The following is an 18,935-nucleotide window of genomic DNA, read 5'->3' as shown; positions in this document are numbered from 1 at the left end:
GAAGCATGGTGGTGGCAGCATCATGCTGTGGGGGTGTTTTTCAGCAGCAGGGACTGGGGGACTGGTCAGAGTTGAGGGAATAATGAACAGGGCAAAGTACAGAGATATCCTTAATGAAAACCGGAAACAGAGCGCTCAGGACCTCAGACTGGGCCAAAGGTTCACCTTCCAACAGGACAATGACCCTAAGCACACAGCCAAGACAACACAGGAGTGGCTTCGGGACAACTCTGTGAAAGTCCTTGAGTGGCTCAGCCAGAGCCCTGACTTGAACCCAATTGAACATCTCTGGAGAGACATGAAAATGGCTGTCCACCGATGTTCCCCATCCAACCTCACAGAGCTTGAGAGGATCTGCAGAGAAGAATGGCTGAAAATCCCCAAATCCAGGTGTGCAAAGCTTGTCGCGTCATACCCAAGAAGACTCGAGGCTGTAATCGCTGCCAAAGGTGCTTCAACTAAGTACTGAGTTAAGGGTCTGAATACTTATGTCAATGTGATATTTCAGTTTTTTTCTTTTTAATAAATTTGCAAAACTTTCTAAAATCCTGTTTTCTCTTTGTCATTATGGGGTATTGAGTGTAGATTGATGAGGGAAAAAATGAATTTAAACGATTTCAGCATAAGGCTGCAACATAACAAAATGTGAAAAAAGTGAAGGGGTCTGAATACTTTCTGAATGCACTGTATAATATAGGTGGAATGTGAACATTAAAGAACCACCTTTGGAGGCCATTTTTCCCCGCAGAGCGGGGGTTGGCCTTTTTCTGGCACCGTGGTCCCCTTTTTGAAGCAATGTTGTATGGCCGGATGCCCTTCCTGCCGCCAACCCTGTTAGTCACCTATTGCGACACACAGGGAATTACCAGTGAACTCGTACTCAATTTGCCGACCTCGGAAGGATGACAGGCTTAGTCAACCCACCTGGCGTTAATCAGTGGTCGACCAGGATTCGGACCCAGGATCCTAGGATCCCAAGCCGGCACCCTAACTGCTAAGCCAACATCAGGCTCAATGTGAACATTAAGTGAATGTGAACATTTTTATTTGGCATTGCGAACATATTTTTTCTCGTAAATTTTTGTGGTTTTTAAGGTCTTTCCAGGGCACACTTTTTGACAGCAAGTGGGAATTGGTGTGCATTACATGTTTGTAATTGGTGTCGGTGTTGTAAACGTGCTATTACTCTTGATGACAGTGCTGGGTGACATTGCCCCTTTGCAAACAGATTTGCTTTTCTCAAAGTGCTGCATTCATTGTGCCACCCAGAAGAAAACCAATTAACGATTCCCGAAGCCAAATGCAAAATGCATATTATTTGTGTACCCAGAATATGCTGGAGAAATTAATTCTCGTGTTTTTGAGAAGTGTTTTCAAAACATCTACGCCGGTGTAATAATATTTCGCACTTGGGCCTCCTCCGTTTAGATAAATTTAAGGCACTTTTTGCGTACCAGGAAATACAGGATCCAACCTGTTGGCTGTTTAAACATTTACTGTTGCTTAATTCATAACATCGCAGTTGCATGTGAATATGTAACAGGCTGATGTGAAAATATCCCAGCCATGGAGGTTTGGTTGCATAATCAGAACTCTTAACTGGGTCATTGTACATAGAGTGATAAGTTGTTGGGTGCGTTGAATGCAGATAACTCGTTGTCGTGAAAATGAACGTAAAAGTTGAGCGTCATGCAGCATTTTGCATCTGAAATCTGAGCTCTCGGCCCATAGCTCAGGGTTAGTCATGCGTGGATGAATGTCAAACTGGTTACACACCATGTCTCCCACACCCCGGTGAGCATGTAGCCTGTATCCCACCTTTACTGCTGACCTTGGAGTCAGAGCTGTTAACGATTAAGCGGAGGCATGTACTAGATGCCATCGAGAGGGTGTTGGCCTTCCCTGGTTTGTACCGCACCCGTTTGAAGCTCAGTGGCAAGCCACACAATGTCCTCTTTCCGCAGGGCTAAGCACGCGAGTTCACCCAACCTCGGCGAAATGGGACGACTCGACGGCGATGACAAGGCTGTCATGGGTCACGGACACCAACAGCAAACAGGAGCGACTTGGGATAGGTAGGGAATTGATTCTCAGGAGTCAGTTGGCATTGGCAATTTATGATTGAGGGTTGGTTCTTTGCTAATAAATTTGAATCTGGCATTGATTATGAAGTCTGTGTTTATGTTGCCATCATGATTTGGATAAAGTGTGCACATCTAATCTATGCTGACCTGATTGTTTGAAAGATTTATGGTTGTGTGTTGTTGTTGCGTCTCAGTGTGCAAAACGCTGTAGTCGGCGTGTTCTTGCGCAAAGGCCTGAAGGACAACGAGCTGCACATGTTGAATGAAACAATGAGGTTCAGGCTTCTGATTACATTTTCTTAACCCAAATTTTTTTTTTCCATCCTCTCTGAGGGCTATGGTTCACATACCCCCAACATGATATATGCCCTCTCTACATCCCCACCACAGACATATGCTGAAGTCTGACATGGGGCCTCTAATAAACGACTACATTCAGGTGAGGTGCACGCATTTTTTCCGGCTCATTTCTCTGACTGAAAACAGTTTTTCATGACTTCATCTCTCGCATATGAGATTCCGCAATTTCTTTGTACTTTTGTTGAATTTGTTCAATGAATGCAATTGGATTATCCTCTGTTTTCCAGGCAATTCCATTCAGCTGGATATTGTTTTTCCTTGCTATGTTAGCAGTATGATTGAGGGAGGCTTCATTCCCTGGGTTATGATGAAATGCCAAGGCCCTAGAGGCCTAGTATATGCCTAGGCCTAGGCCTAGTATGGCCCTAGTATGCCTAGGCCCTAGTATACCTAGGCGTAGTACCTAGAGGTATGCCTAGGCCTAGTACTATGGCCCTAGTATGCTTAGGCCCTAGAGGTATGCACACACTCCTCTAAGCTGTCTAGGCTGGATTCAAATCCCGACCCAGCTATAAACTGTCCCAACCCAGTGTTTCACAGACAGGGTGATTCATCAATGTGTGTGCCATCCCGCGGACATCCCGTCTGCCAGCATTCGATGATGGAGGTTAAAGATCCCATGGTATCCTTCGCAAAGAGTAGGCGAGCTATCGCCAGCACCATGAACAAATTCCAAATTCCTGCCCTGGCCAGCAGAGGGCATTGCATCATCGGCACAGCCACACCCTCAGCCAATGATGCTACCCCGCAACCTTGTGCTGCATATGAACGAAGAAGAAAATCGGACAGTCTTAAGTATTTAAATTCGATGCTGTGGAGAAACCAAGCTGTCACGATAAGACTTGACAGTGTAATGCAAACCGGAATCAGGCCTAACAATTCTTACAACGGAGGCATTTGTCTGGACGATAACAAATTAACACTGCAATAATGAAGGCCTTGCATGATTGTGCTGGTGCACTACCAGGTCAATACAAGGCTTTTTAATGACTCTTGTTCAAAAAATTTGGAAAGCGTACTGGGTCAAAGGTCAAAAATTACTTCCTGAGTGTTTGGATTTTTTTTATGAAGTAGAGATTCCAACTTGTAACAGGGAAATGAAGAGATGAATGAATTGCAAGCAGCAACACCAGAAAAACTACATGTTTACTTGCTTGGGGAAATTCCTTAAAGTTGGAGATGGATAAAATTTGAATGATTCAAAAAAAGAGTTGAGATTTATTTGCAACTGAGGTTATCAATCTCATACAAACGATTTATTTCTTGAAAACAAAATTTTAAAGATAAACGAATTGTACTTGTATCAGTTGGGAATCCTTATGGTCCGAGAGCTAGGTGGATTTTATTTGACATGGAAACTACAAAAGCTTTGTCATGCTGGTGTGGTACAGGTAGCTTACCTGACCCCAGAAAGCCAATTCTTAAGTGCAGCTAGCGGTGGGTGGGGTCGGGGGCGCCACTCAAAGTACCCCCCAGATTGGTTTTATTTGACATAGAGACTACAAGACCAACTCATATGCCAAGTGGTAGGGTGATCTCCACTGACTACAAATCTGCAACTTAAGAAGAAAATTTCTGGTGGGGAGGTCACTTAAGAACAACATTAATTAGTGCTAATTAGGCCTTTATTTGACATATAAGCTACAAAACTGAAATCACATACAACATGTAGAGAATGGTCCCCTCATCAATAAACAACAACTTAAGAACAGAATATGTGGTGGTAAGGTCACTTAAGAAGAGGTCAAAGGTCACGGAATAGGGGTTTCCAGCTCTTAATTACTGTTTGATTACAACATGCCACATGATACACACATGGCGTTGTCAATGAAACCTATATCAGTGGAGCCTGAAGTGAGATACATGAGAAGCAGAAATTTTTCCAATCTTACCACTTCCTTTGATTTCAATCAGTGAAAACATTTAAAAATGTACCTATTTGCCCCCCATGGCTATTTACACTGTTATTTGACATGTAAGCTACAAAACTGAAACCACATGGAAAATGTAGAGTACGGTCCCCTAATCAACGAGCACCACCTTAAGAATAAAATTTGTGCTTGGGAGGTCACTTAAGAACAGGTCAAAAATGCCAATTTTGACTGAATGACCTTTGAACTAGTTTTATTTGACATGTAAGCTACAAAACTGAAACCAGATTCAAAATGTACAGAGAATGGCCCCCTCATCAATAAACAACAAGTTAAGAAAAAAAATTGTGGTGCGGAGGTCACTTAAGAACAGGGCATTTAACCCTCTCAATCTGATTGGAAAGTTAAATGGCAACTACTGTACACTGTACATCGATAACACCTGGATAATTAAGTAGGCCTAAAACTCGAGCACAAAACACTCCTGCACAAGAACCAAACACTGAATGCATCCTTCGACGAATTCCTAGTGTTTAGAATGTTAGAAAACGTATTGGAAACTGTTTGCAGTGCCTTGTCCTCCTGTAAGTGTAACATACATTGTATCTGAGATTTGAAATTAAGAGTTACTGTATTCGTCATCTTCATCGGATTGCAAAATGTATTCATCAGAAGAGCAGGGTTCAAAGTTGTCATTATCCTCGGCATCAGTTTCAGTTTCTCCTTCATCAGGAACAAGAGATCCAGGTATCTGTGGTCCATCAAACCATATGACGTCGTAGGCTTGCCCTTGAACCTCCCAGCCATTTTCTGCAGTTGGCTGTTGACATATCATCTTTTTGTTGGCATCCGCCCACATTTTGGCAACAAATGATGCATGCTTGATTTGCTGGGAGACCTCGGCTTCACACGGTGGTATCATGGTTGCATCGATGCCCCGAAGGTTCTCAAGAGGATTCTTCGCTGTGGCCTTTGGTGCATATGTCTTCTGAAACACTTTATAGCGGTGTGCATTGAGTGAAAGTGCTTGAATTGGCTTGGCTCCATACATTCTTGCAGTGAAAGACATGATTACTTCCACTGAATCCAATCCCAAGTTGTCCGTTGCCATCTCTGCAAATGCGTCTTGAGCATCCTTATAACCCTCAAGTATTTTGAAGGGACGTTTCTTTCCTTTTTTGAAGAAGGCAGATGTGTAATCTGATCCCGTAAATGCATGGAAGCCAGCTAGTGCTTGACAGAGTGGGGGTTCCAAGACTTTGCTAATTGCAGTGATGTCTATGAATCGCCTGTCATTCCTTCCCGATGTCCCAACATCCATCCAAATATGTGCTTTGAACTGCCTGCAGTGATACAGCAGAATGACGGCGACATCTGTATCTGATGCCCTGACTGCTATGTTCTTCGCATTTTGCCTTGTCAATGTGACTAACATGAGTGCAGATCAAGGTGTCAGCTTCTTCATGATTGGTTTTCAAGGTCTCTACTTCTTCCTTCATGACTTTCCCATCTTTCACGTCGAAAAGGTAGCATGCTCCAAGATACGAGAGATACACAAGTCGTCCTTGAATTATGTCTGCATATTGCTGGGCCTCCCATTCCATTGCCAGGAATTTTGGTAGCTGCTCTTTGAATGATCTTGACTTTAGACAATCCAAGATATTTCTCGGGCGGTGCTGTTCAGGTCCAGATATGGCGTATTCTTTCTTGTCTGTGTCATCCAGACCTCTTCTTGCTCTTTCACAGTCTTTTATTGATAGGACTGGATATGCGTCAAAGATGAGATGCATTCTTCCACGGGAGAGAGCGGTGACTTGTCTTAAAATGCCGGCTGCCAAGGCTCCATACGTTCCTGGAATGTGGGGTGGAAGAACATGTAGCAGGAACATACCATTAACCACATAGGCATCAACTGAGCTTGGTGTGACAGAGGGAACTTTGCTCTCTAACAGCTCCAGAAGGCCACTCTTTTCCGTCTTGACCATACAACCGTCTGTGCTGCACATGGACAGTGGAACCGGTGTCAGTGGATATGAAAAGATATGTTTCAAATCAAGTTTTCTCTGACAAGCAATGACAACCAGGCAACCAGGCAAACCAACAATAAGGTCACGAGTGCACACAAGTGATGCAACACGTTTGTCTCTGTTACGCTTATTTACTGTGCCATTTTCCGTGAAGGTTCTGAGCTTCTCCCTTTTGATTGGCCGTTCAAACCGATTTGGATCTTCAATGCAGGCATCAACAAATTCGTTGTATCTGGCTTGTCCTTTCTCCCGGATGGCCAGCAAACATGTCTTGATGGAATCTGTCGTTGCCTTACCAGTGCTGATGTTGTACAGCCTATCCGATATTTCAGTGTACTTAAATGGATTGCATGAGTCTTTTATCTGGTTTACAACCTTATGCAAATCGCTTGTGTCCCTTCTGATGCAGGCTGGGCGGAGTTCAGCTGTGATGTCTTCCGTTTGAGATAGTCCGGTCATTGCTAATGCCCTTGATATAATTGCTGCTCTGGTGGACTTGGTTAACATCCAGCGAAGACGTGCACTGAAGTTGTTTGTCATGGATGATATACCAGTCCGTCTGGATGCAGAATCGGCATTTACTGTCTGTTCCAGTGTAAGATCTACTGGGCATCTACTGAATGCCTTGTCAGTCCTTTTAACCGTAAAGACACCGTTTTCCAAGATAGAACGAAGTCCTGGGTGAGTACTGTCCATGTTTACCAAGTCCAACTGAAACTTCGTGAGCCACCATGAGTAATTGACATGGTTTGTGGCGAAGAACAAGTGTATGATTGGTGTTAGTGCATGAGTGAACAGGTCCACGTCGTTTGTTCGAATTGCTCGCTCCAGAAGGTGGAAGTCGTGGATAAAGTCGATGTAAATCATCCAGAATTGGGCAGTTGGTCCATGTGTCCCTGATCGGGTTTGGACAGCATACTCCTTGTATGATGTGACACATCTTGTGAACGCAGAAGATGATTCTATTTGTGTCCATGTCTCTTCATCCTGTTTTGTTTGTAACCTTGAAAGTAAATCTTCAACTTCATCATTGCCTTCAAATGTCTCAAGGAATGCTTGGAAGTGTATCAGTTCAAATGCCAAGGCCAGTATCGGGTGCAACCGTTTGCATCTGTTGAAGTGCTTGCCACTCAGAAAACCATTCAGGGATCCAGCAGCTAGGACATCTGTGTCTCGCAGCATTTCTGGGCCACCAGATGCATCGATCAGTTTCCCTAGGGCTTTAAAGAAAGCCATTTCTATGTGGAATGGACCAAGCATGATGAAGACCTTGTCGAACCTGGGCGACTCGGTAACCTGAATCTGCATGGCAGGTTTGGCAGCATTGAGGTCATAGGTTACAACACCATACTGCTGACCGCACTCTTGCGCACAATTCTGTGTGGTGATTAGGGTATCCTGTATAACATCAAGCGACGTTATCGGCTTGTTCAAGTTTTTCATATACAAGACATTTTGTGCTGGAGTTGTGTCTGGGCATATCAAAGCATTGAATCCTACCCACATGGGAATGTTAGCCATCTGCAAGGCATGACATATCATCCATGCAAGGTCCTTGTCTAGAGCTAGCTTCCGATTAGCAGGCCGGTTGTCAACATTGGTGGTTTCATAATCAAATATGCCCATTCGGGGTTTTTTTACGGTATGGCTCAAGGGGCTGTTCCCGAACATGCAGTTTTCTCTTTCTTGATACTTTTTCTGGCTGTGATGTTGTTGGCACAACTTGATTAACGGGTCTGCTTGTCCCTACCACATCTTTATTTTGATACAAGATACCCATTGTATCGTGAAGAGTGTCGGCTCCTGACAATGTCTCAGACAGTTCATCAAAATTGTCGAACGCCAAACCAAACACCTGATCAAGAAGGGTTCCCTCCGGACAGGTCTGCTCCGTACTCTGAATGGCATCTTCTAAGGATGTCTCCAGTGTCTCAATGGTGTGGTAATTGACAACATGGCCAAATCTGTTCAACATTTCAATCAGCTTCCTGCTACCAGTCATAGACTTGATTGCCATTCCGAGAATTATCTGTTTGGCTGGTTTTACTTTCCCCCTTTGAGTAACGAATAAGGCATCCTGGCTTGAGGACAAGGCACGACGTTTGAGTTTTGGAGTGTACAAGTTTTGATTGGGGCCCCCCGTACAAGACCTGAAAGAAATCTATCAACATATCTGGGACAGTAACTTCACCCTCATACAGGTTTTGCAGAGTGGGAGGTTCAGGTAGAGGTGTGATTTGTGCATGTTTGATTGCTTTACGCAAGAGTAAGGCAGCCTTATGAATGACAGCTTCAGGCGATGCTGCATAATCATAGGCTGTATGGATAAGGTGCTCACCTAAACCTGTGGGATAAACAATGGCCCCTGCCTTTCTAGCCCTATATTTACACTCTACCCTAATTATGTCACCAAATTTATTCTGTAAGTTTGTTGCCAAATTTCTGGCTGTAGAAATTGGAGTCTCACCGGCGTCTTCACAAAGCTCTTGGTACCGAGTGAAGATGGATGTAAGAAGTTCAGGCCTTTTGCCAAATATAACTGATTTCTCGATGTAAGCATATAAACCTAACAAAGAAATGCTACCTGCAATAGCAGTAGGCCTATGGAGAGACTGTGCATTGGAAAGGTAAGTACTTCTGCAACTGTGATGGTACCGAACCTCTTTACATCGAAAGTCTACACCAGAGATCAGTCCAAGAAGGCTGTTGTCCTTTTTATCAGCTGCAGCAGTTTTTATTTTTATCTCAGCTTCGAGAGTTTCACATTCACCAAGATGTTCTTCTCTACCACCCTTCTTCTTCCTAGCTTTCTTGCAAAACAGGCAAATGCGTGGGAAAATACCCGAGGTAGACGTTGACGGGGCAAAATCACATGATGAACGCAGGGTCTTCTCACTTGATGCATGTGTCTGGGTTTTTTCTGTTGTATCATCACGTGGCACGGCAGTAAAGTTTTTGTAACAGTTCACGTGATAGCCATGGCTACTGTCGGATTCATCTGGCAGCGACTGAATTATCGTATAGTACTTGGATGTGACAAAATTTCGTTTTTGTCTCCTCCTTGCTGCTACATTGATGATGGATGACCAATGGTCTTCAGTGATGGGTGCGATGTTGCCAGTGGTCTCATCTGCTTTTCCCACATGGAGGATACACTTCCTGCCAGGGTCAGGAGCTACCCCGCTAGCATGCTCCATAATCAAGCATAGGCCTCACCTGAAATTAAAAAATGACATATGTTAGTGGGTTCGAAAATCAACAAAAGTTGGGGGCATGTTATTTCTTATGGAGAAAATGAAACATGGATCTCTGAAGGTTTTTGCATGTGTCGATTATAATGCTCCTATTATCAGATTGTGTGGAAATCAGAAACGCAAAACCTCTCTTTAAGGGCATTATAATGTAAATTAGATTAGGTATGTTGTTAATCGTTGACATGTCTGACAGGTCTAATAGTCCAAGATCTGGGTGGATTTTATTTGGCATGGAAACTACAAAAGCTTAGTCATGCTGGTGTAGTACAGCAGCTTACCTGACCCCAGAAAGCCAATTCTTAAGTGCAGCTAGCGGTGGGTGGGGTCCTTCAAATATTATTTCTCGGAATTTGGTGAATTATTTTCGAGTATGTTAGATGAGGAATCCTTGGAGTTTATAATTTACAGGAAATTGCTGGACAGGGAATTCCTCAAATATAATTTCTCGGAAATTGTTGAAGTATAGTTTGTACAGGCAATTCTAAGAAATTACTTGTAGTAATTTAGAAGAAATTTTACCTGTACTAATTTAGCAGAAATTGTTATAATAAATGTTACAGCTTTTACATTGTCTTCACAGTTTACAAGTTTCTCATGTAATTAAGTGCAGAAAACCCCTATTCCGTGACCTTTGACCTCTTCTTAAGTAACCTTACCACCACATATTCTGTTCTTAAGTTGTGGTTTATTGATGAGGGGACCATTCTCTACATTTTGTATGTGATTTCAGTTTTGTAGCTTATATGTCAAATAAAGGCCTAATTAGCACTAATTAATGTTGTTCTTAAGTGACCTCCCCACCAGAAATTTTCTTCTTAAGTTGCAGATTTGTAGTCGGTGGAGATCACCCTACCACTTGGCATATGAGTTGGTCTTGTAGTCTCTATGTCAAATAAAACCAATCTGGGGGGTACTTTGAGTGGCGCCCCCTACCCCACCCACCGCTAGCTGCACTTAAGAATTGGCTTTCTGGGGTCAGGTAAGCTACCTGTACCACACCAGCATGACAAAGCTTTTGTAGTTTCCATGTCAAATAAAATCCACCTAGCTCTCGGACCATTATGTTTGAGCTAGAAAGACAAGAATTACCAAATAACTTTGTGCAATTGTTCACCATAAATTATCAAGTCCACGGTTACGCTACAAGACAAACTAGAATGCTTCACCTTCCACGACTTAGAACAAATTCTGCAAAGAAAACGTTAGTTTTTGTGAGACCCAAATTTTGGAATTCATTACAGTTGAACCTGTAATTACCTCCCAGCCTTTATTCATTGAAACGTAAATTGAAATTAGTATATATTGAATAAATATAGACTTGACGCATCGATAATCTCATTCTGTTCATCAGTATTCCAAGTAGGATAAATTTAAGGATAATGGTGAAATTTATGTTAGTATTTACTGGAGTCCCTTCCCCGTTCCCCATCTTTCTCCCTCTTCTCTTTCCTGTATTCCTTCTTATTCTTTCACTCTAAATCTGTGTTGTTCAAATAAGTGTATGTAATACATGTATGTATTTCACTTATTTGTATGAAATGGGGATCTATATAATACAAGCCCGACTTTTAACATCTACATCACTTCATATTCATTTTGTCTTAATTACCCATTTTGTATTTTATTAATGATTGTGGAAATAAACGTGAACTTGAACACCACCAGGTTCACAAAAAACTTGTATATACAACATACCTTGAACAAATGATGCATGGAGACATCAATTGAGCTGCACCAATAAATGATGGCCATCGCCATTAGATGGACATCTGCAGTGGGGTTTTTTAATGTTTTTTTTTTGTGGCCAAACAACTTGGTCTGCGTTTGCAGAATTAGCAGAGCCGAGATCATGACTGCATGAAATTGTATTGTTCCTGTAAGAACACATTAATTTAACTAGAGCCTCATCTGGAAAATAATCCTTCTAAACAAAAGTTAGCAAATGCTTTCTTTCCTTTTCAAGCCTTAAAAAGCCTTCATCACTTCCTTCTTGCACCACATCTGTTTAGCCTCCACACATCCTTCTGTAAACACTTCTGATTACATTTTCTTCCCTGAAGAAACACTCCTTTTCCCCCTGAAATGTTTTCCACTGTTTCCTAAATGCAAAACATCGCTGTGTGCACATATTTTTATATACCTTAACCCTTCATGTAACAAAACTGAGCACCTTCATCCAGTGATTCGATGTTACTTAACAATTTCACGATATATAAGATGACGAATAGCATTTTTCTTCCAAGATTCCTTGCGGATGCTTAAGCCACAGTTTTTATTGGGATCTGGGGCACTATTCACTGCAGTCATGACTTAGCTAGGAAATGACAATTTGCATGTTCAGTTAATTTCTTCGAGTACGTAACATGACTACATTTGGACATTTACCTGTACTCATGAAGCCATTCTTGGGACTGAGTTGTGAAGATAAACTTTGACAGTTGAAAAGCATTCATTCAGCAGACTCAGGTAATATTAATCTTATCTGAGTGCCACCATGACCCAATGCCGCTTGAACTCGTTGTTCATCCTGACCCTTTACCAAGCGAAGGTTAACACCCTTAACCCTTTGAGTACAGATGACGTCCAGTGCTGCAACCCGCGAAATAGTTTTCTGTACGGATGACGTTACTACACGTCATAGACTATACCTATAAATAGATCGTCAGTACGTGGTTGCATTCCCGTAATGACAAATTAATCCCGTACCGGGGGTATTTTTATCAAAAAAAAAATCCCGTACTCAAAGGGTTAAAGAGGAACCCAAATGCAATTGTTTTTTTTTTGAAAATCATTAATCACAGTCTAATTTGAAGGGAAATTCACATACTTTTCCTGACAAAGAAATTGAATGGTGGATCATTTTGCTCAATAAATAAATATAAAAGTAGATTTTTCTTGTACTGTTTGTTTAGGCAGGTTCTCTTAGATGTTTAGGCATCTATTATAAGGACTTAGATGAACATCTGATCACATTTTCGGTCAAATTTATGCAGAAATACAGAAAATTCTAAAGGGTTCACAAACTTTTTCTCACCACTGTACTTCTATTTTAATGAAATTATGATTTTACAGATCGGTAAAAATATAAAGAATTATATACTTTAATATACATTATAATAAGATGACTTTGAGTGACGGTTTATGAGATGGAAGCTTTAGTGATCACCATGGATGGAACGCAGCGTCAATAAGCATCGTACATAGCCACATCGGCGGCTTCTTCTTCACCCCAATACCGCACACTCTCACATGCCACACCCACTTCCTGGGGGCTGCACTTGACAACTCCTATTACATACGCCACCCTATAGAACACATTTACGTACTGCAAAACTGGAGGTTCTTGGAAGTATTATGAAGGTGATTTGTGTTCTCGTGTTCAAGTACAAAATTCAATTTAAATATAGGTTCAAAGAGGTTTCAAGGCATATAAATTAATTAATTTTACCACCGTTTTATCCAGTCTCTATTACATCGCATTATCTAACATGTTAATTTGTGCCTGTTTTTTGTGTCCTTTACAATGTTCTTAAGAACAGTAAGTTTCCTGTTTGGAATGATTTTCAATTTTGTTTGACTGCCAGGCACACAGACAGTAAGAATATTATCTCGCTCCTCTCTGTGCACGTGCGATTGGGATGAATTCAGAGACAAAGTACTGTTAAACGGCAAACTTGTCTTCCAATTAATGTTCCGATTCGTGTTCAAGATATAACATTCAATTTAAATAAATTGTTCCTCCATCATAAACTGATGATCGTAAACTGATAAGACGGACAGTCAGATGGATGGACGGATGGATATGAACCAATTACTTAACCCCGTTTTTCGTTTTGCGTGCATGGGATAATTACTAATGGGATATAGTACAATACACGTTGATCTTTCTAAATTTGTAATATAACATATTTCATACTACTTGCTGCACTTCATCACGCACCTAGGGATGTGAATGTTTTCCCGCCAAAATGCAGATATCCGCATTTTGGACTCAAATTGACCACCATGTGTATTGTCGAGGTTGGTTGAGAAATATTGGAGTTAGAGGCTGGGGTATGGGAATGTTGTAGCCAGAAAGGTCCAGAATATATCTTAAAATCTATCCATCAAAAGATTCCCTCGTGCAACATTGCTTGACATGTGCTGTCTTTGTTGCCTTGGCCATTCATTACCTCCGCCACCAAAGGTGGATGGGGGTTATGTTTTTACCCCTGTCTGTCTGTTTGTCCGTTTCTGTCCGTTTGTGAACAAAATATCTCAAAAAGTTGTAGACGGATCCGGACGAAATTTGGCAGAGATGTAGCGTATGTGACAAGGACAAAATGATTAGATTTTGGTGAAGATCCAGATTCGGATCCGGCCACTAGAATTTTTTAAAGTGAATCTTCACCATTGGGAGACAGGGCCAAACACGATACACAGCAGGATATCTCAAAAATTAAGGATGGATTTGGACGAAATTTGTTGGACAGGTTGTGTGTGTGACAAGGAAGAATCGATTCAATTTCGGTGAAGATCCGGATTCGGATCCAGCTCGTAGAATTTTTAAAGTGATTCTTCACCATTGAGTGGTATGGCCAACCAGGCGGAGGTATGCTCTCTACTGAGTGCCGTTCTAGTTCTATCCTAGATTTATCATCCTTTTGTTTTATTTTATCCACTACTAGCAGAAGTACCCGCCGTTGCCCGTTGATGTTCTAATCCTGTTGACATTTTGAAGAAATCAATTTTTTTTCCCTATTTTTTATGGGTGCCTAAAACACTTCCCTACACCCACGAAGGGAAATTTATATTTAATATTATGATACTACTCGTAGTATGAAAGCCCGTCAAAAATGACGGGTTGAAGCAGTTTATTTGATCGTGCTGCCACGTGAGCATGCGAAAGTCTGAAGCCTCGTCCTAGTGTCAGGTGTGCTTATATCTTCTTTATTTATTAGATATCATTCGGACGTAAATGAAGAGTCGTTTTACTCTGCGCATGTAGCACATCACGTGCAGCAAATTTCACCTCCATGCACCTTGTATTTATTGTTATTTTTAAAAAAACGCTTCTGTACACCACCCTTGAGGCTTGGTTTGCAAGCCACCGTCTACAATTCCAATATAAGAGATATAATTACTCTTTTATGGAAAATGTTTTTCGAGTTTGTTTTATCCTCAAAAAATAGACCGCAGTGAACACAATTGTGTTAAAAGATTGGCCTTTCAAAAGGGGGACAGACATCTGCACAAACGCAAACTGACATTGTGTTTTACATGGTTGATTACACAAACACACACACACACACACACACACACACACACTAATCAAGGATGCACACACTTCATCACACAACCTTATTACAACAAAAAGTGTCGGCAGTGGAATACTTGTTCGCAATTGTTGTTGATCTTTGTTTTGTTTGTATTACTCATTTGGTCTTTTTATTGCTTATTTCACTTCTTTATAAATGGAATGCCTCTATGCAGAGTCATCAATTGTAGTACTTAAGGTTGAGGACTGTTATTTGTCCTTCCTATTGTTCAAATTTTTCCAAAGTATGTTCTCTCCCTTTGTTTAAAAATCAAAACTAGATTCTCATTTTGATAATAAAGCAATAAGAAGAATACATATTGGAAATAGACATGTTTCTTATGACCTTTATGTTAAGATTAATGCATTTGAGTCAAAAGTGTCACGTTTTTAGCCACATGCCACATCCACATAACCACAGTCTGGGCATGAAGACACAAAAACCAAAGCTTCACGGATGACTGTTATAGCCACTTTACTTTTTGGTGTGCACCTGAGTGGGAAGTGTGCCCTGAAATCCTGCATATGCGGCCGAGAACCCCACCGGTTATCAATTAGTAACAAGAAAGAGCAATCGGAGATTGCAAACCCTCACCAGGACGTATTTTCAGTGGTTTTTAAGGCTGTGTTGAAACAAATATGGCGGCCCAACCAAGTGACCGATGACGTCATCTTTTTTTTTCTCCACCAATTTATGCCTACATGATGCTCAATAAATTTCATCTTGATCGGATGAAGTTTTGTACTTGTCGAAATATGACGTCATAATAAAGGCACCTATGACATCATCAACACATTTTTTTCCCCATGGAGAGGTCTTTACAATGAGCCATTTCTCAATTTTTTATATTCAGCACTTTCGGAGATATAGAGGTGCAATTTTTTTCGGTTTTTCGAAGATGGCGGCCGAACCACGTGAGCTATGACGTCATAATGATCATTCAGAATTCTACCGGTGGAGTTGCACCTATGGTGAAAATTTCCTGTCGATTGGACCAACGGTTGCAGAGAAAATCATATTTATTCTGTGCGGACAGACAGACAGACAACGGACTCAAATGCAATACTCTCTCCTCAGGCAAGGGTAATTAACAACTTATTTCACCCAGGACAATGCAAGTACAGTATACCAAACCATTGAGTACAGAACGATGAATAAGTGAGGTGAGACTGTCTCTTTGGAAAAATAAATTATTTATTGGACAGGACAGCATATACAGAATGAACCGTTGGACGGACAGACAGGCAAACACAATAAATAAACACAAGAAAGAACTAACCCTGCAAACACAAACCTCATCCACACAGCTGGGTTTTGAGGATATAATGCCCCGTGCGGCAGTGAAGAAACTAGAGCAGGCAGTTTCCTCATTTCAGAGGAGAACAAAAGCTCGGAGTAGGGGAGGTCGAACGGGTGCAGTGCGAGCCGGCGGAAGCAGCTTGCAAGAGAGCAGACCTCCAGAGCAGGGACGCAGGTTTTGGGTATGTTGGGCTTTTTGCCATCCCGGCTGCACAAAATCTAATCAGCTTTTCTTGTCACCTACCCATCTCATCCACCAGGTTTTGTCATGAATTGTCCACAACTTTTTGAAATATTGTGCCATACTCGTTTGTGGCCCTATTTCTTAATGGTGAAGAATCACTTTAAAATTATATTATCCATGTCCGGATCTTCACCAAAATCTAATCAATTCATCCTTGTCACACACCCAACCTGTCCACCAAGTTTCATCCAAATCTGCCCATAACGCTTTGAGATATCATGTTCACAAGCAGACAGACCAATAAACAGAGGGGAATATATAACCTCCGTCCACCTTTGGTGGCAGAGTAAATCCTCAATGCCAAACAGGAAATCAGAGCTGTCTCCCTTGACATATCACGTGCCTTCGATACGGTCTGGCACCCAGCTCTGCTCACCAAACTCTCCTCCTATGGTATCCATGGAAATCTCCATGCATGGCTTGCGGACCTCCTCTCTGGTCGTAGTCAACGTGTGGCCCTGAATGGATTTCTCTCATCTCCCCTTCCCGTTCAGGCTGGAGTTCCCCAAGGCAGTGTGCTGGGCCCTGTGCTTTTTCTGGTCTTTATCAATGATCTCTCCGACTCTCTGGAAAATCCCCTGTATCTCTTTGCTGATGACTCCACTCTCTGCCGCTCCATTCCTCTTCCCTCAGATCGGCAGTCTGCAGCCTCCTCACTCTCTGAAGACCTGGACAAAATCACAGACTGGTCAAACATGTGGAACATGTCTTTCAATCCTGACAAATCTCACACTCTTACTAGGTCTCTCCGAAAAGATCGACTGGACAACCCTCCCATCTACTTTCTCAACAATCCTCTCCAAGAAGTTCTGTCGCTCAAGCTTTTGGGTCTCACCATCTGCCATGATCTTTCTTGGGAAAACCACATTTCCAAGCTGGCCTCCAAAGCCAGTCGCCGACTGGGCATCCTCCGTCGTGCGAAGTCCTTCCTAGGCACACCTGAGCTCCTCACCACATACAAGGCTTTCATCCGCAGCTCAATGGAATACTGTTCTCCCCTATGGGCTGGTGCTCCTGCCTCACACCTGGCTCGGCTTCACGCTGTTGAATCCAAAGCTTTCAGAATCATTGGAATCTCCCGCGATGAAGCTATCTCTGAGGGCCTTTCACTCACTCACCGCAGGCAGGTAGGTGGTCTTTCTGTCTTCTACCGACTCCTCTCCGGCCTTGCTCCCCCAGCTCTCTCTGTGCTCTGTCCCCCAAATATTCCTACAGGTCGCACAAGATCTGCCAGCCACCCTCTGATGGTTAAACTGCCGAAATCTCGGCTCTCTGCTCACCTTCACTCTTTCATTCCTCTTTTCTCCCGCCTCTGGAACAAACTCCCACACTCACTTCAATCACACTCCTCCCTCCAGGTCTTCAAAACAGCTGTTCACCACCATCTCTTATCTTCCCCCATCCAAAACCTTGATCTTTTCTACCCCCACTAATTCACCCCAGATCCACCTTGTTTGAAATTCCAACTTCTTTCCTGGAAGTCTTGGCAGTGTCCATATGTTTTATACCTCTCCCACCCCCCCCCCCCCCACCTTCCCATGCCTTCCCCCCAAAGCCCTCTCCCTCCCACAGTTCTCTCGATGTCTCCATGTCTCTCGGTCCCTGCTCTCAAATGTTGTGTTTGTGTCCTTCCCCCTCTCTCCCCATCATGTCTACCGCTCCCGATGTTATTTGTTTTGTATGTCTGTTTGTCTTTCTGTGTGATTAATGTTCGCTCTTTCACGAGCCTCGATCTTGTATACAAAAAAATAAAAAAATAAAATAAATGATGCCTGGAAATACGTCCACATAATAAAGAACCTGTATTGATGATGGATCAAATTTAATTAATTTTTGTCCCAAAATGAATCAACAGTTCAATAGTAGTTGTATAAATATGCTGCTGTTGCAAAGAAATCTCATCACTCACAAATGTCAGTTCTATTGCATGAAGCAAACAACTCATCATTACGGTGATGAAGCCAACATCTTCATGTGGAGGTTCCTCCCTCACTCTTATACCTATCAACTCACATACCTTTCGATAAACTCAGAAGTAACTTTTCTCATTTGGATTCCATGCTTTATCAGCGGCTTTGAGAGAAGATTGTTTTGTTTTATTTCAGAATTATCTTAAGTGTGTTTATGCATTTGAAACTCCTGCCCCCAACTCCTCCTTCATTTGTTTCATATTTTTATGTCTCGGCCTGAGTAATTATTATTTCAAAAGGAAAATTGTTTATGTGATCCTCATCTTCTTTTCTCAGACTCGACTTCTGACCAAAGGAATGATAATCCTCAGAGAGAAGATGCACTTTTATGAAGGTGCTCCACATTCATTTTATAATCCGATGTTGATTGTTGTTGAGACCCAATTTTGCCCTTTGAAATGTGCACAACATCATTTTTTTTAACGTCATTATGTAGTACATCATTATGAAGGGTTTGATATGTTTACAAATAAGTTCTTGATTCTAAAATATGATGCTCTACAAGATGATGTACTCCTGTAATTTGCCA

General features: G+C 42.0%; 1 protein-coding gene across 10 annotated transcripts in view; it reads left to right on the top strand.

Moving 5' to 3' along the window:
* PRR5 (proline rich 5) overlaps nucleotides 1-18,935 on the top strand; it is a 54,508-nt gene that overhangs the window by 12,601 nt on the left and 22,972 nt on the right. For 6 of the 10 annotated variants that reach the window (XM_068104777.2, XM_078777786.1, XM_068104780.2 and 3 more), the window contains exons 2-5: nucleotides 1,965-2,075; nucleotides 2,279-2,359; nucleotides 2,475-2,523; nucleotides 18,683-18,740. In XM_068104777.2, coding sequence (XP_067960878.2) covers nucleotides 1,965-2,075; nucleotides 2,279-2,359; nucleotides 2,475-2,523; nucleotides 18,683-18,740 — 299 coding nt within the window. Of the gene's footprint in view, nucleotides 1-1,724; nucleotides 1,795-1,916; nucleotides 2,076-2,278; nucleotides 2,360-2,474; nucleotides 2,524-18,682; nucleotides 18,741-18,935 lie in introns of those variants that run through there. The other 4 variants (XM_078777800.1, XM_068104781.2, XM_068104778.2 and 1 more) reach the window with 3 other exon arrangements.

Source organism: Myxine glutinosa, chromosome 1, assembly GCF_964187855.1.
Source record: "Myxine glutinosa chromosome 1, kmMyxGlut1.1, whole genome shotgun sequence".
Classification (NCBI taxonomy): domain Eukaryota; kingdom Metazoa; phylum Chordata; class Myxini; order Myxiniformes; family Myxinidae; genus Myxine; species Myxine glutinosa.
The sequence above is the reverse complement of the archived record's forward strand: the minus strand, read 5'-3'. Positions and strand labels throughout refer to the sequence as shown.